The 12440-nt window shown below is 41.9% G+C and overlaps 1 protein-coding gene across 7 annotated transcripts in view; it reads right to left on the bottom strand.

Moving 5' to 3' along the window:
• The window catches only part of cdk12 (cyclin dependent kinase 12), a 49798-nt gene extending 37772 nt beyond the window's left edge, over positions 1-12026 (bottom strand). For 5 of the 7 annotated variants that reach the window (XR_015718998.1, XR_015718999.1, XR_437181.3 and 2 more), the window contains exons 1-13: positions 10038-12026; positions 8513-9208; positions 7833-8012; positions 7600-7739; positions 7321-7491; positions 4931-5120; positions 4155-4211; positions 3795-3896; positions 2731-2808; positions 2532-2648; positions 2313-2444; positions 1897-2120; positions 1292-1711 (exon numbers count right to left, since the gene is read on the bottom strand). Coding sequence is in view for 3 of the 7 variants with exons in the window: in XM_006798261.3 (XP_006798324.2) it covers positions 1292-1711; positions 1897-2120; positions 2313-2444; positions 2532-2648; positions 2731-2808; positions 3795-3896; positions 4155-4211; positions 4931-5120; positions 7321-7491; positions 7600-7739; positions 7833-8012; positions 8513-9208; positions 10038-11206 (3676 nt within the window). In the remaining 4 variants the exon portion in view is untranslated. The remainder of the gene's footprint in view (positions 1-1291; positions 1712-1896; positions 2121-2312; positions 2445-2531; positions 2649-2730; positions 2809-3794; positions 3897-4154; positions 4212-4930; positions 5121-7320; positions 7492-7599; positions 7740-7832; positions 8013-8512; positions 9209-10037) is intronic. The other 2 variants (XM_006798263.3, XM_006798262.3) reach the window with 2 other exon arrangements.
• Between the last annotated feature and the right edge of the window lie 414 nt (positions 12027-12440).

Below are 12440 nucleotides of genomic sequence, written 5' to 3'. Positions count from 1 at the left end.
ATACAATATCACTAAAAACAATTAGACAAAAAAATGTTGTTGTTTTTTTTTTACATCTGCCACATGAAACACATAACCATTTACCGATTCAAGTGAATGGTTATAGGTAGGTAAAAATGAAGTAAGTGTTTTTTTCTATTTTTAAATAACTAGTCATTACCATTTAGATGTTTATTAAACAGAGAAACATTAATGTCTTTGAATGCACTACCCAATAACAGATTAACACTTGCACAACAGATGCAGGCCCACACTTCCAAACCCCCCCCCTCCAAATCACAGAAAAAAAATGTGGGAACTAGGTGGGAAAACAATACAAGGGGCATGTGCAGTTGGATGAACAGAAAAGGTGAATTAAGCAGGAGAATTTCAAGTACTTTCAAAGGGCGGGTAAGACTACTAAAGCAGCACTGTCTATTCTTTCGAATCTACTGCAGTGCAAGGTGGACCAGTGATGTAAGGTTTTCAAATGCTTTTAAAGGTTCACCATTCAGTGTCAGCAGCACAATCAGTGTCATTCCAATTCCTAATCACATTTTAAGAAAAATGTGACCCAGAGTGAACAGTTAACAAAAAAAAAAAGTGACAGAAACCAAGGTTAAAAGAAACACATGCAGGTGACATCTAAAGATTCAAAACATTTATTTTCACTTGATAATTTATTAGACTTTCTTCATAAAAAGGCTGACATTACAGACTGTTTAAAGCAACATTGCTCTCTGTGAAGAATCCATGACACCTGCTTTATAATGAAAATGAAGTGAGGAAGAAAAAACACATGTGGAAATGGGACAGAGAGAAACAAAGACTGTGATAAAGAAACAAGAAAGAGGGAAAATTGAGGGAACATCACAGTGTGAGCCTTTTTACTCAAATGAATAACACTGTACTTTCTTCTGGTTTATTGAGTACACCAGTGATGAACCAGTGATATCCGTGTGCAACAAACCTTTACCTGGTTATCAGGGTCACAGGACAGCAAACGCTGAAAAGACAATTTGCCAGGGATTTCTTTTGCACTTTTTTTTTTTTTTTAATAGTACAGGTGTTTATAGGGGAAGATGTTGAATGTGTGTCACTCGTATGTCATGAATAAAAGAAGGGGCGGGTGCAATATCGGTCTAATAGCCCTATTTGCAAATTTTATTAAGTATCCTAAAATCAAAGTAATTTGATACAGTATATAGTCACTTTCTGTTTGTTCCTTGCCTGGCTCTTTCCACTCTTATGATTTCCAACTGACCGTGGTACCTTTTCTGTTTCACACTCTATAGGCTAAACCCAGACTTGCCCTTGCAATCAGTAGTAGAAGCGGACGAACCGCGCGTTAGTGCCTCCTCTGACTGAACGCCATTACTTTCATCGCCTTGCTCCTCGGTTTGTGGCTTTATAATTTGGCCCAAAAGGAGAGCCAGTAGCTTGGCCTGGTCTTCCTGGCTGAGTGGCGGATCTCCAGATGTCGGTGAGATCTCTTGGGGTTCAGGAGGCGGCTCTGGGGGCTGAGACCTGCAAGCTGCCTGGGTCTGGTCCTCTGGTGCCCCCTGGTGGTCAGAGGACTCACTAACAGCAGACAACAACTGGCTGAGAGTCTCTGGATTGGGGAGGTTGAGGAGCTGAGCAACCTGGGGCAAGCCGTCTGCCTGTCCCTGGAGAAGGTTTAGCAGCACTGCCAGCTCTGTCTGATTCAACTGCTCTGCAGCCGATGCCAGGCCTAAACACACACATGCATGCGACTAGAATTCAGTGCCAGTCTAATAAAGACATAACAATCAAATACATTTAAAATTAAATAAATAAATTCTTATATAATTTTTTTTTTTTTTTTTTTCACAATAAAGAAACTTTTTTGAAAAAACAAAAAAATGTGTTCCTGGTTAAATACTTAGTATCTGTTACCTGACAACTCACTCTCTATGTTGGTTGTGGAGGGTGGTTTCCCTGGAGGAGGTGGTGGAGCTCCAGTGGGGCTGTTTGGGGGACGAAGGTTGTCTCCGCTGGAGGTCCCTGTCACATCTTTACGGGGCACTTTGGGCACAGGCACATCCTCGACGACCCCGCTCTGACGTGCACGTCTTCTCTTCTTGCTCCACAACTCGTGACAGTCTTGATGATGAGGAAGGCTAAAAAAGAAAAAAGAAATTGTACAAATTTAAAATATACATTTTATTAACCAAATAAAACAAAATAAATAAAGAAAATGCCCTAAATAGGCAATAATTGTATTCTGATACAGATAATGTCCTAGTGTTATTTTTCACGTGCTCAATCCAACACTGTCATTGTGTTAACCATCACTAGAAACAGCTACTAACTCTGGTGGTGGCATCCTGTTGGGCTCAACATCATGCAGGAAGTCACTGAAGAGAGCTTGCTCCGATGTGCAACGGCGTGCAGGGTCAAGGGTCAGCATTCGGTCCAGTAAGTCCAGGGCAGGAGTAGGTAAACTATGTTGAGGAGAAAAAATATTACTCCTCTAGAACCAGACAGAGTTGATCACAGCTGCCTTAGGTAAGTGTACTTTGAGTACATACTGTGCAAACTCCTCCCGTAGTCGCCTTCTGTACTGCTTCTTGGGTTTCATTGTGTTGAACAATGGAAGTTTAATGACATCAGGCCAAACGGCCGGACAGGGACTCCCACACAGTCGGCTGAGACAAAGGAAAGGGTTAATAAGCTTGATAATTCAATCAGAAATTATTACTTGAAATTTATTTGTGGCAAGCAGTCTACCTGATCAGCTCTAGTTGCAGAAGTTCCTGGTTAGCCTGGAAGATGGGCTTCTTGGTAAAGAGCTCTCCAAGAATACACCTGAGCCACGACAAGTAAGAAAAGGTATTGCATGTATATAATGTATGTATATAATGTAAAGTTTAAAACAGCTTTTAAAAACTACTTAAAGAGTAATGGTCCGGCAAAATCTTGGTCAAATAGGCCTGTGAAATGTTACGAATGTAGGCCCTTTTATTCCAACAAGGTAAAGCTCCTAAAGTATTCACAAGGAAAGACTCTCTCAGACTGTAGATAAAGTTTTGTGAATGTTTATAACCAAGTGTGATAATTCGAATTTAATATGGTAATACCTTTAGGCTTGCTGCAAAATAAGACAAATTATTTCCATAAAATACTATAAAACAATTGAAGATTAAGGAATATGACACATATCTAAAGAGAAATTTGCCTATTAGTCACCAAACGTAAATAGTACATTGCAAAGATTTTATCAAAATGTTCCCAACACATCTGCTTACACTGCAGAAATAAATACTTAAATACATCTACCAACAACCATTAAGAAAAAAAGTTAACTACCAGACAACAGACAGGTAAAATGTGTGAGATTAGACACTGCTGTAATATAATAACAATTAAAAAAAGACTACAGCAGCTGTCCAAATGATGTGCATAAACCATTTTTGAAGAAATTGAGTGAAAATGACTTGTGATGAAGGACAAAGCAAGGAAAACACAAGTAGCACAAATATGCCACTTTAGAGTAGTTTGTGGGTTGAGCCAAGGTGAATGGGAAAATAGGACTCTATTTTGGTACAGTGAATCCTGATGAGTGGGAAGCTTTAACCTGCAATTATGCACCCTAGGCAACTCAGGGGTGTTATGTGACTAACCTGAAGCAAAGGCTGACACTCTCCCCCCCCTACCAAAAAAAATGTCTTAATCTACATAAAAACAACAGTGTAATCTGTTGTTCCCCAATTATTCATCTGACAATAAATCATACACTTGAAGACCACGTGATTTGACAGACAGAAGTACTAAGATAACCGTTTTGTACTCACCCACAACTCCAAACATCAATGGCTGGAGAATATCTCTCCTCTCCCAGCAGAAGCTCAGGAGGACGATACCATAGTGTGATTACTTTATTAGTGTATGGCCGGCTAGGAGCAAGGAAAGAGAGATGAGATGGGAGTCAGCAGTCATATCAGACACATGTCCCCCAGTGACAAATCAGAATCATTTTAGCTCCAAGTAGCTGTATTATTTCTGAGACACAGCCCCATCTTGTGGACAGACATTGTAAATTAAAAAGAAATAATAAAATAAACGTGCTTTCATTCAGCAACTTAAACACTATAATGTCTATAATCACTAAATAGAATTAAGCAGATCAGGTATATACAACCGTCTCCTCTTACCTTTCCTCTGAGTTGTAAAGACGAGCCAAACCAAAGTCAGCCAGTTTGATCTGACCTCTGCACAAATAAGCACAGATAACATTAAAAAAAACAATACCAAAAAAAGCATTGCCAACTACTGAATCTTAGTGTATCTAATCCTAAAACACAACTCAAAGTGTCTTCGCTGTAAAAATCAACTGATACTGTAAAATACACACTGCTCTTAAAGAAACAACAAATATTATCGGTCAAATTTGGCAGCGCTCAGGTGCAAATGATCCACTTCTAATGTCTAGTTGAAGTCAGCTGTTCAGTAGCAGGGCAATAACTTCATGCACTGTGGTTTTTAAATCCTCCACTTCCCAGAAAAACACACATTTTCTTAATTCTTGATAGCTCATTTAAGCTCAGTTTTTCATGCACCATTGGATGTTCAACTGTACTAAGCAACCATCTTTGGGAAGTTGCTGTACTCCACTAAGGTTAACTGAAGCATCCAATTAATGTAGTTACTTTGTAATTAGCTTTCCTGCTGACACACTTTTGAACCCTTTCTGCCTGACAAATTATAGCAATCGTTTGATAGTATTTAAGGAATGCGGATACATTTAAAGGTGTGAAGATTACATTTCTTAGTGTTTGTTTACATGGGTGAATAAGAAAAAAAAGTAGATAAAACTTAAAATTCACATGTCACTAGTTAGTACTGAAAAACCTGTGACTAGGAACAGCCTAGCTGCTACTGCATTTTACTGCAATTGTCTGCACACAGGAATCAACAACACTTGACTCACTTGTTATTTAGCAGTATGTTGGAGCATTTAATGTCTCTGTGCAGGAAGTTGTTTTTGTGGCAGTAGTCCAGGCCCTCCATCAGCTGACGCATGAAGCTGCGGATGTGCTCATGGGAGAACTGGACCAGGCCTGACTCCAGCAGGCCCATCAGATCATGGTCCATGTACTCAAACACCAGGTAAAAAGCTCCTAAAAATACAAAGATGTATTCAGATGTCTTAAACAAAAATACATGCACACACATGTCTGTGGGTTCACATAAGTGGACATGTGGTAAACGGTTAATAAAATGAGAATCACGATTTTTTTGCTTAGAATTGAGATCACGATTCTCTCACGATTTTCTTTTCCAGTATAAATATTTATTGCGCTTATTAACTGCACATCAACTTCGTAACAGTTGAGACTGAACATAAAAACAACAAATGTCTCACATTTTGTCGTTGCCGCAAAATGTTGTACTGCTTGAAATTGCGTCTCCACCGTTGCTCGACACTGCGTGTATAGAGCAGGTAGTGCAACAATAGAAAAATAGTTGCGGGACGGCACTGTGTAGCGTTTGTCTAGGGTGTTGATCATTTTCCTAAATCCCTCGATTTGCACAGTGTTGATGGGAGCCATATCTTTGGTCAGGTGATAAGTAATAGCCTCCGTAATTTCTTTGTGCCTGCGGGAGTTCGACGTGTATAGGGAAGCGCTGTATAAGGTTCCCGTTATTGATGCTTGGGTGGTTGACCGGGACGGATTTTCTCCAGTCACTTTCTCGTCATCCCTGACGTGTTCTCCGTTGTTTTTTCACTGCCAATTTTAGCAGCCAGCTCCTGTATCACGTGGTATAAGGCTCCGCCCTTGTCATTTGTTGAGCAGGAAGAGTGAGCGCTTGTTTTCATGCAGATTACGTCCCGGATCAAAATGCGGTACAATCGTTGTCGTCTTTTTTTTTTTTTTAATCGTTGTCATTTGGAAATGAGATCGCACGTAAGTATGAATTGAGATCACTTTTAAAGAAGCATGGTTAAACCTATTAACTAGGGCTGCACGATTAATTGTTAGAAAATCGCGAAGTTAGTGAACTGAAATGTGCGCAACTGCATTGCCAGCTATTTAACATTCACACAGCCCAGAAAACTCTAGCAGCACACTTCTCTCTGGATTGAAACATGAAAGAACTGTTCAAGTTAACAGTGACTACAGAGAACGCAACCAGATGTGGTCATTATATCAGTTCTAGTTTTTCAGTTTTTATTTCTTTTGCTTTAAATTATGTTTTATGCTAACAATTTCAAATGTCACAAACACTTTATTTCCACAATAGTAGCAGTTTCTCTTCCACTTATACAATTCAGTGTTGCAGAGAGGCTGGGTACACCCTGGATAGGTCCTCAGCCGGTCGCAGGGCCAACACAGACAGAGACAGACAATAATTCACACTCGCATTCACACCAATTAACCTAGCCCCACTAAGTGAAGGTAAAGAACCAAGAGAGAACCCAAACGCAACCATAAATATATAACTTGTCATAGAAACAACACTAAATAATGTGCTTTTGTATAAAAAAAGACAGTGTATTCTATGAGCGTCACCTTTTCTTAAAATTTTCTGCTCTCATTTTTGTGTGTCATTATCTGCTGTGTATGCACGTTTTCAGACATGTTGCAGTTTCAGGTCCGACTCCGTCAGTGCTGTCACAGCTGCTAAAACATATTTCAGTGACAAACAGAAGTGCTGCACATCCGGTTTCATATAGTGTGCCCACCATTACTTTCCTGGCATATGCTACCAATTAGGTGGAATCTACACACCATTTAAATGGCTTCTAGGGGTTCAGTTGTTCAATGTTCATGAAAGATGTGACACCAGCACAGCCCTATAACTATTTATACTCTTGGTTAAACTGCGCTCAACTAGTTTACAACCAGTTTACTAAAACTAAAGGCATCGTGCACCAGTAATCATAAAACCACTTTTCTCGCGCTACCATTTGCAAGGATGACTACAGCAAACTTAAGCTGTCTGTAGGTTATCTCATACATTAAATGACATACTCAATTCAAGCAGTGAAAATCGTGCATATACCTACCTCGACCACATGAATGATAAAAACGCAGTGTAATTCTAGATAAGAAGTAAAAATGTATTGCTAAACTCATTAATAAATACGTTTAGCTATACAATACAAGTGATTACTGCCATCTCTGTGACACCATTTAATTAATTAAACTAAAAACAAGATCCATTGGAGAATTTCTTTTTAAGGGGATGCCTTCTCCCACCTGCAACGTTTTCCCCTTGCATTTAAAACAAACACTTCCCCCCTAACTTATCATCACTTCTTACCTACTTATACCCCACATGAAAGAAAACAGCAAGTTTTTTTGCCCCCCTTACCTTTATCCTTTTTAAAGTCAAGTGCATCCTGCTTGTCAGTGACAATTTCCTTCATGTTGACAACACTACGGTGTTTGAGCTGCCGCAAGATCTTAATCTCTCTGATGGCTGTGATGGGGAAGCCCTCTTTTTCATTGTCCAAACGCACTTTCTTCAAAGCCACCAGTTCACCTAGCATATTTGGAGAACACACATTTTAGAGAGCCATTCTTTTTATTTTTTATCTTATTTGGGTTTGTTTTTTTAAGGAAAACATAGTAGTAAATGGATTTCACTTACCGGTGTCTTTGTCCTTGGCCTTGTACACTTGGCCATAGGTGCCTTCCCCTATGATGCCAATTATATCAAATTTATCTACACACCGTTTGCCCCAGTCACTTTGGGTATGTTTGCGCTCACCGTATCGCGGGCAACAAATCCTGGAAAGCACAAACAAGAAAAGCAGCTAAGACATCATGTGTGATTAATGAAAGGAAAACTTTAAGTGGGTGAGTATAAAAGTGAATGCTGACTTTGGTCTCTTCTTAAGGGCTGTCTGGGGTAAGAGAGGAGGCTGGCGGACAGGTAACTGTGGGGGTGAAGAGTCCCCTCCAAGCAAGGTGGGCGGTAAAGGAAGATCAATAATAGAAGGGCGGTTGCGACCTTCTTTGTCCTTTCTTGATGACCTCTGGGGAGGAGTGGATTTCTTTGGGCTAATAGAGCAAGATTTTAAAAAAAAAAGAAGTTTAAGACAAAACCAGGAACACATTTTATGCACCGTTTTCATGTCGATGTAACAACTAACACACACATTCAGATTAAAACTAGTTACAAGAAAGTGTACATACCACGATTTAAAAGAGGAAAATTTAAATTCACTTTCATCTAACAGTGCGTCATTTTTGTTTTTTGTAGGATGGTAACTGACATATTTAAAACACCAAAGTGCAAACATAGCATTTACTCATAAAATGTTTTCATATCAAGTTATGTCTTGAAATTACTTAATTTTTGTTAAAATGACTCATGAAAAACAAAATGGGATGTCTTGAATGGTGTGTTCAAGACATCCCGATGTACATACAAATCACTGACAAATGACAGTATAAGTCCAAGTATAACAGCTGTAACCTCATACAACAGATTAATAGGCACTAAGCTTGACACAACACAACAGGCACTTGAGCAGTGTGCCTGTTGAGGGATTCCTCACCTGTCCTGAGCATTTCCCAGCAGTGCAGGTGGTAGAGGCAGGGGAGGAAGAGTCGAAGTCTTGTGGAGTGGGGTCTGACGGACAGGGCTGCGAGCAGGAACCATCGCTGGCGATTTAGCCTGTGATATTGTTGAGGGTGTAGGAGGCTGAATGTTTGTTTCTGCCTGAGGTGGTGGTGGAACCTGTGTGGCTGGATTGGGTGGCGCTGGAGAAGAGGGCTGTGGAGGAGGTGGCGGCGGTGCAGGAGAGTTGTTTGAAGAGGATGTTAGAGTTGCAGTCATCGGCTCATCAGCATTGGGAACATCATGGGATAACTGCTGGGTTGGTGGGGGCTGAGGTTCTGATGCTGCTACAGCTGTTGCATTTTTTTCTGACTGTAGAGCTTCAGCTTTAGCAGGCCGTGAGGAGGAGGAGCTTGACGGTTTTTGAGCTGTCGGAAGTGGAGAGGCGCCACCACTAGCACGAGCAGCCGCCTCAGCAGCCAGGCGTTCCTTCTTCCTGCGACTCAACTCTGCACCTAAGCTGGAATTGAGGGGCAGACGTGACGAAGGAGGGGAGCGGCTAGCTGGCCGGCTACTGTGGGAAATGCTCCCTGTTCCAGCAGAGGAGGTGTGCCTCTTACCGCGGGAACGAGAGGAGGAGCGGTGGGAAGAAGAGTAGTGCAGAGGGGAGCGACTCCTGGAGCGGCCCGAGCGTCTAAAATAAAAAGCACGTTTTTAAGATCATTTATAGATTAAGACAGATTATTAGAGGCAAATGAAATGCATGATATAACTGAGACAGACTGCTGATCCATGGCTAAATAAGATCTCTAGATCATATTATAATGAAATCAAAACCATGTGGGACAAGTAAAACTAAAACTACTGCTTTCAAACATGGCCAACTGGATCTATTCTTGTTGTCTAAAGCAATATACTGGGCTAATTAATTAAGAACATTATTTAGTTTCAAAAACATTCCATTGCTACATAATGGTGAAATTTTGAAAATGATATTACACATCAAATAAAAATCTGTTACCTTCTCTATAAAAGAATGTGAGGCCCTCCTAAAACTAAGTACCGGGTTTCATTAAAGACACCTGTCTTTTTCTGAAATCAGTGGCAAGTATGGACTCTATAGCTCAAATGTAATCATGAACACAAATACTTATGGTCACAGAGCCAGGTTGTAGTGCCCTAAGCTTCTGTTTTTGAATTGAAATGACAGCTTAAGGCAAACCCTGTTTTCAACTACAGGTATTGCCTATCTCCACCCTGTATTTTTCTCACTCTCAAGCTTTTGTCTGTTATGTATGGTAAATTTCAACTTCAATGCAGAGATCAATTAGCTGGAGTGAAAAGCCCTCTCCAAGTTCAACATATTTGTCTAATCTCAAACTTAAAATGCATGTAAAGTAGGATTATAAAAGGTGAAGGTTCTGGAAATATGCAAAACCTCTACGAAAGGTGGCTTGATAAGTAAATGTCTCTAGAACATAATCCCCAAAAGATTTAAAGGGTGACCTACAGCATATACTCACCGAGACATGGGGCTCGTACTGGAGGATCTGCGGTTACCATAGGGGCTCGCGGAGCGTCTCCTAGAGTAAGGGCTGCTGTCCCTCTCAAAGCTGGAGGACCTGTGTCTGCTGCCGTAGGGGCTGTCTGATCTCTGCCTGCTACGGCGAGACACATCACCATAGGGACTCGGGCTTTGCTGGGCCGCCCTCCGTCTTGAGTAGCTGTCATCCCCCTGATGTCCATACCCACCGCCCAGTGGACTCTCACTACCGGCCCCTCTTCTGGGACTCGGCGACAATGCAGAGCTGGTGCCCTTTCTCCGTGGGCTACCCCTACTTGAAGACTTCCCCTTCGGGCTTGACTTGTGGCTCTTGGAGGACTTGCGATGGCTTCTATCTGTCCGGCTCCTCTGGGAGGAGCTGCGGCTGGCCTCCCCTCGGCCTTCTCTCCGCTGTTGCCTGTCTTTGCGAGACTTCCCTGAGCGGCTGCTCTCCTTGCTGCGAGATGAGGATGTAGAAGAAGTAGTGCTACCTACACTGGCTGCAGGCGGTGCCTGAGAGGAGAGCATCAGCTCCCCACGTTTGGAATCCCCCTCTGACGGCACCTGGCGTTTAGATGAGGAGCCTAACGAGGCCTCCTTCTCCTTGCCCTTTCCAGGAGTCACTTTCTCGCGATCTTTACTGCTCTTTTTCTTGGACCCACGTTCTCCATTTCCAGAGTCTCTAACTTTGTTAGTGTCCTTGGACTTTTTTCGTGGGTGTCTGTGCCCCCTGCTCTCTCTATTACCTTCTTCTTCGCCAATATCCCTATCGTAGTCTGGTGAGGGCTCCAGTCGATTTCCCCCCCTCTCAAAAGGCCTGGAGGACGGTGGGTCCGAGAAGGTGTCCGAGTCGGAGCTAATATCGTCGTACTCCACTAGAGGCTTCACCGTGTTGACACCAGGAGGCGCCGTATCGCCGAGGGTAAAATCGTCAGGTGCCGCCAAGGATTCCCGATTATGTTTTGCTGATTTATGCCGTTTGCGTTTTAAAGAAGAAGAGGACATTGAAGTTTTTAACTGCACCTTGCCGTCCTTGCTCATCATGTCTCCCGCAGAGGTATGAGTCGGGCCCTGGGTCTGGTGTGGCACACCACCGATGCTAGATTCCGGCTTCCTCTTGGTCCCATGGTGTCGGTCCGACCCAGGCATCCCTCACGTCGGCGTCGGTGCCTCTTCTGCGACTTGGCCTCGGTGATCCAGGCAATTCATTCACAGGAGACCAGTAACAACTCCAAATGTCAAAACAAGTCTTACTAAGCGAAATCAGGACAGGAAAATACAAAAATAAACACACCAGGCCGCTTACGTCCACTTCTCCTCAATGCCAATTCATTCCATTGAGATCGCCAGCATATTTCGTCAAAGCAGATAAATGCCAAGTTGGTTTTCCAGTGCTGCGAAGTTTGTACTTTCAGTTAGTCAGCGAATGAAAAAGACTCCAACCAAACATCTGATCATTGTGGTGTCGTCTCCTTCTCAGTTTAGCTAGCACAGCTAGCTAAAGCTCAGCAGCTAGCGAGCTGACTCCTAAAAAAGAAAAAAAAAGTCCCTTTGTGAAAGCTGTCCTTGTCCGGTGCCAAGTTAAGTAAAGGTGTTTTTAATTCCACAGAATAAGGTCTTAGCATTCAGAAACAAGCAAATGCCTTCATTAAAAGACGCTCGTTTCTCCAACAAAATGAAAACTTGACCCGGTTGGTACTGATTACATGTTCCCTTTAATGTAAGTTTTATCCCCTATAAATTCAATATTGATAAGAAATTATAATATTTTCGTGTGCAGTAGATGTTCCAGTTTATTATCAATGGCTCTGGAAATCAACCAGGCCTATATTTAGGGCGATGCTAGTGGATTTAATATCATCCACAGCCCTAGCTCAAGGAGACTACAAACGCCATCATGGCTCCTGTAACTAGCAACTTCTGCGCACAGCCGATTGAACCGGAAGACGGAGCACTGCCAATCTTGACTGTATCCGAGCAACTTCCTATCACCGCAAAGATCCCACCCACCGTCCTCATGGCGACACGACAGAGCCGTAAAATGAAGAGATGTGTATTAATTAGCAAAAGTACGTTTTTACAAACTTTCCAAGTTTCAGATAACACATTTAAACCAACATGTTAGATGTCAGACTCATGATTGTTGTTAAATGTTGAGCTTGTTGGAACAGAAAAGGAAGACACTGAGGCAAAGCTAATAGAGCAAAGTCTTATTATCAACAGGCAGCAGGCAACTGCCTCTGGGTCCTGAAAGCTTCAACATATTTAACCTACTACTAAGGTTCATTAACTTACATGGTAAGGTCTTTTTAATAAGATCTGCTTCACAAGATAAGCATGAGGTCCAGTCTTAGGTGGGCGTCTTTCAAAATGTAGTAGTCTT

The sequence above is a fragment of the Neolamprologus brichardi genome, chromosome 4 (genome assembly GCF_056152115.1).
Source record: "Neolamprologus brichardi isolate AB-2024 chromosome 4, ASM5615211v1, whole genome shotgun sequence".
In the NCBI taxonomy this organism is placed as follows: domain Eukaryota; kingdom Metazoa; phylum Chordata; class Actinopteri; order Cichliformes; family Cichlidae; genus Neolamprologus; species Neolamprologus brichardi.
The sequence above is the reverse complement of the archived record's forward strand: the minus strand, read 5'-3'. Positions and strand labels throughout refer to the sequence as shown.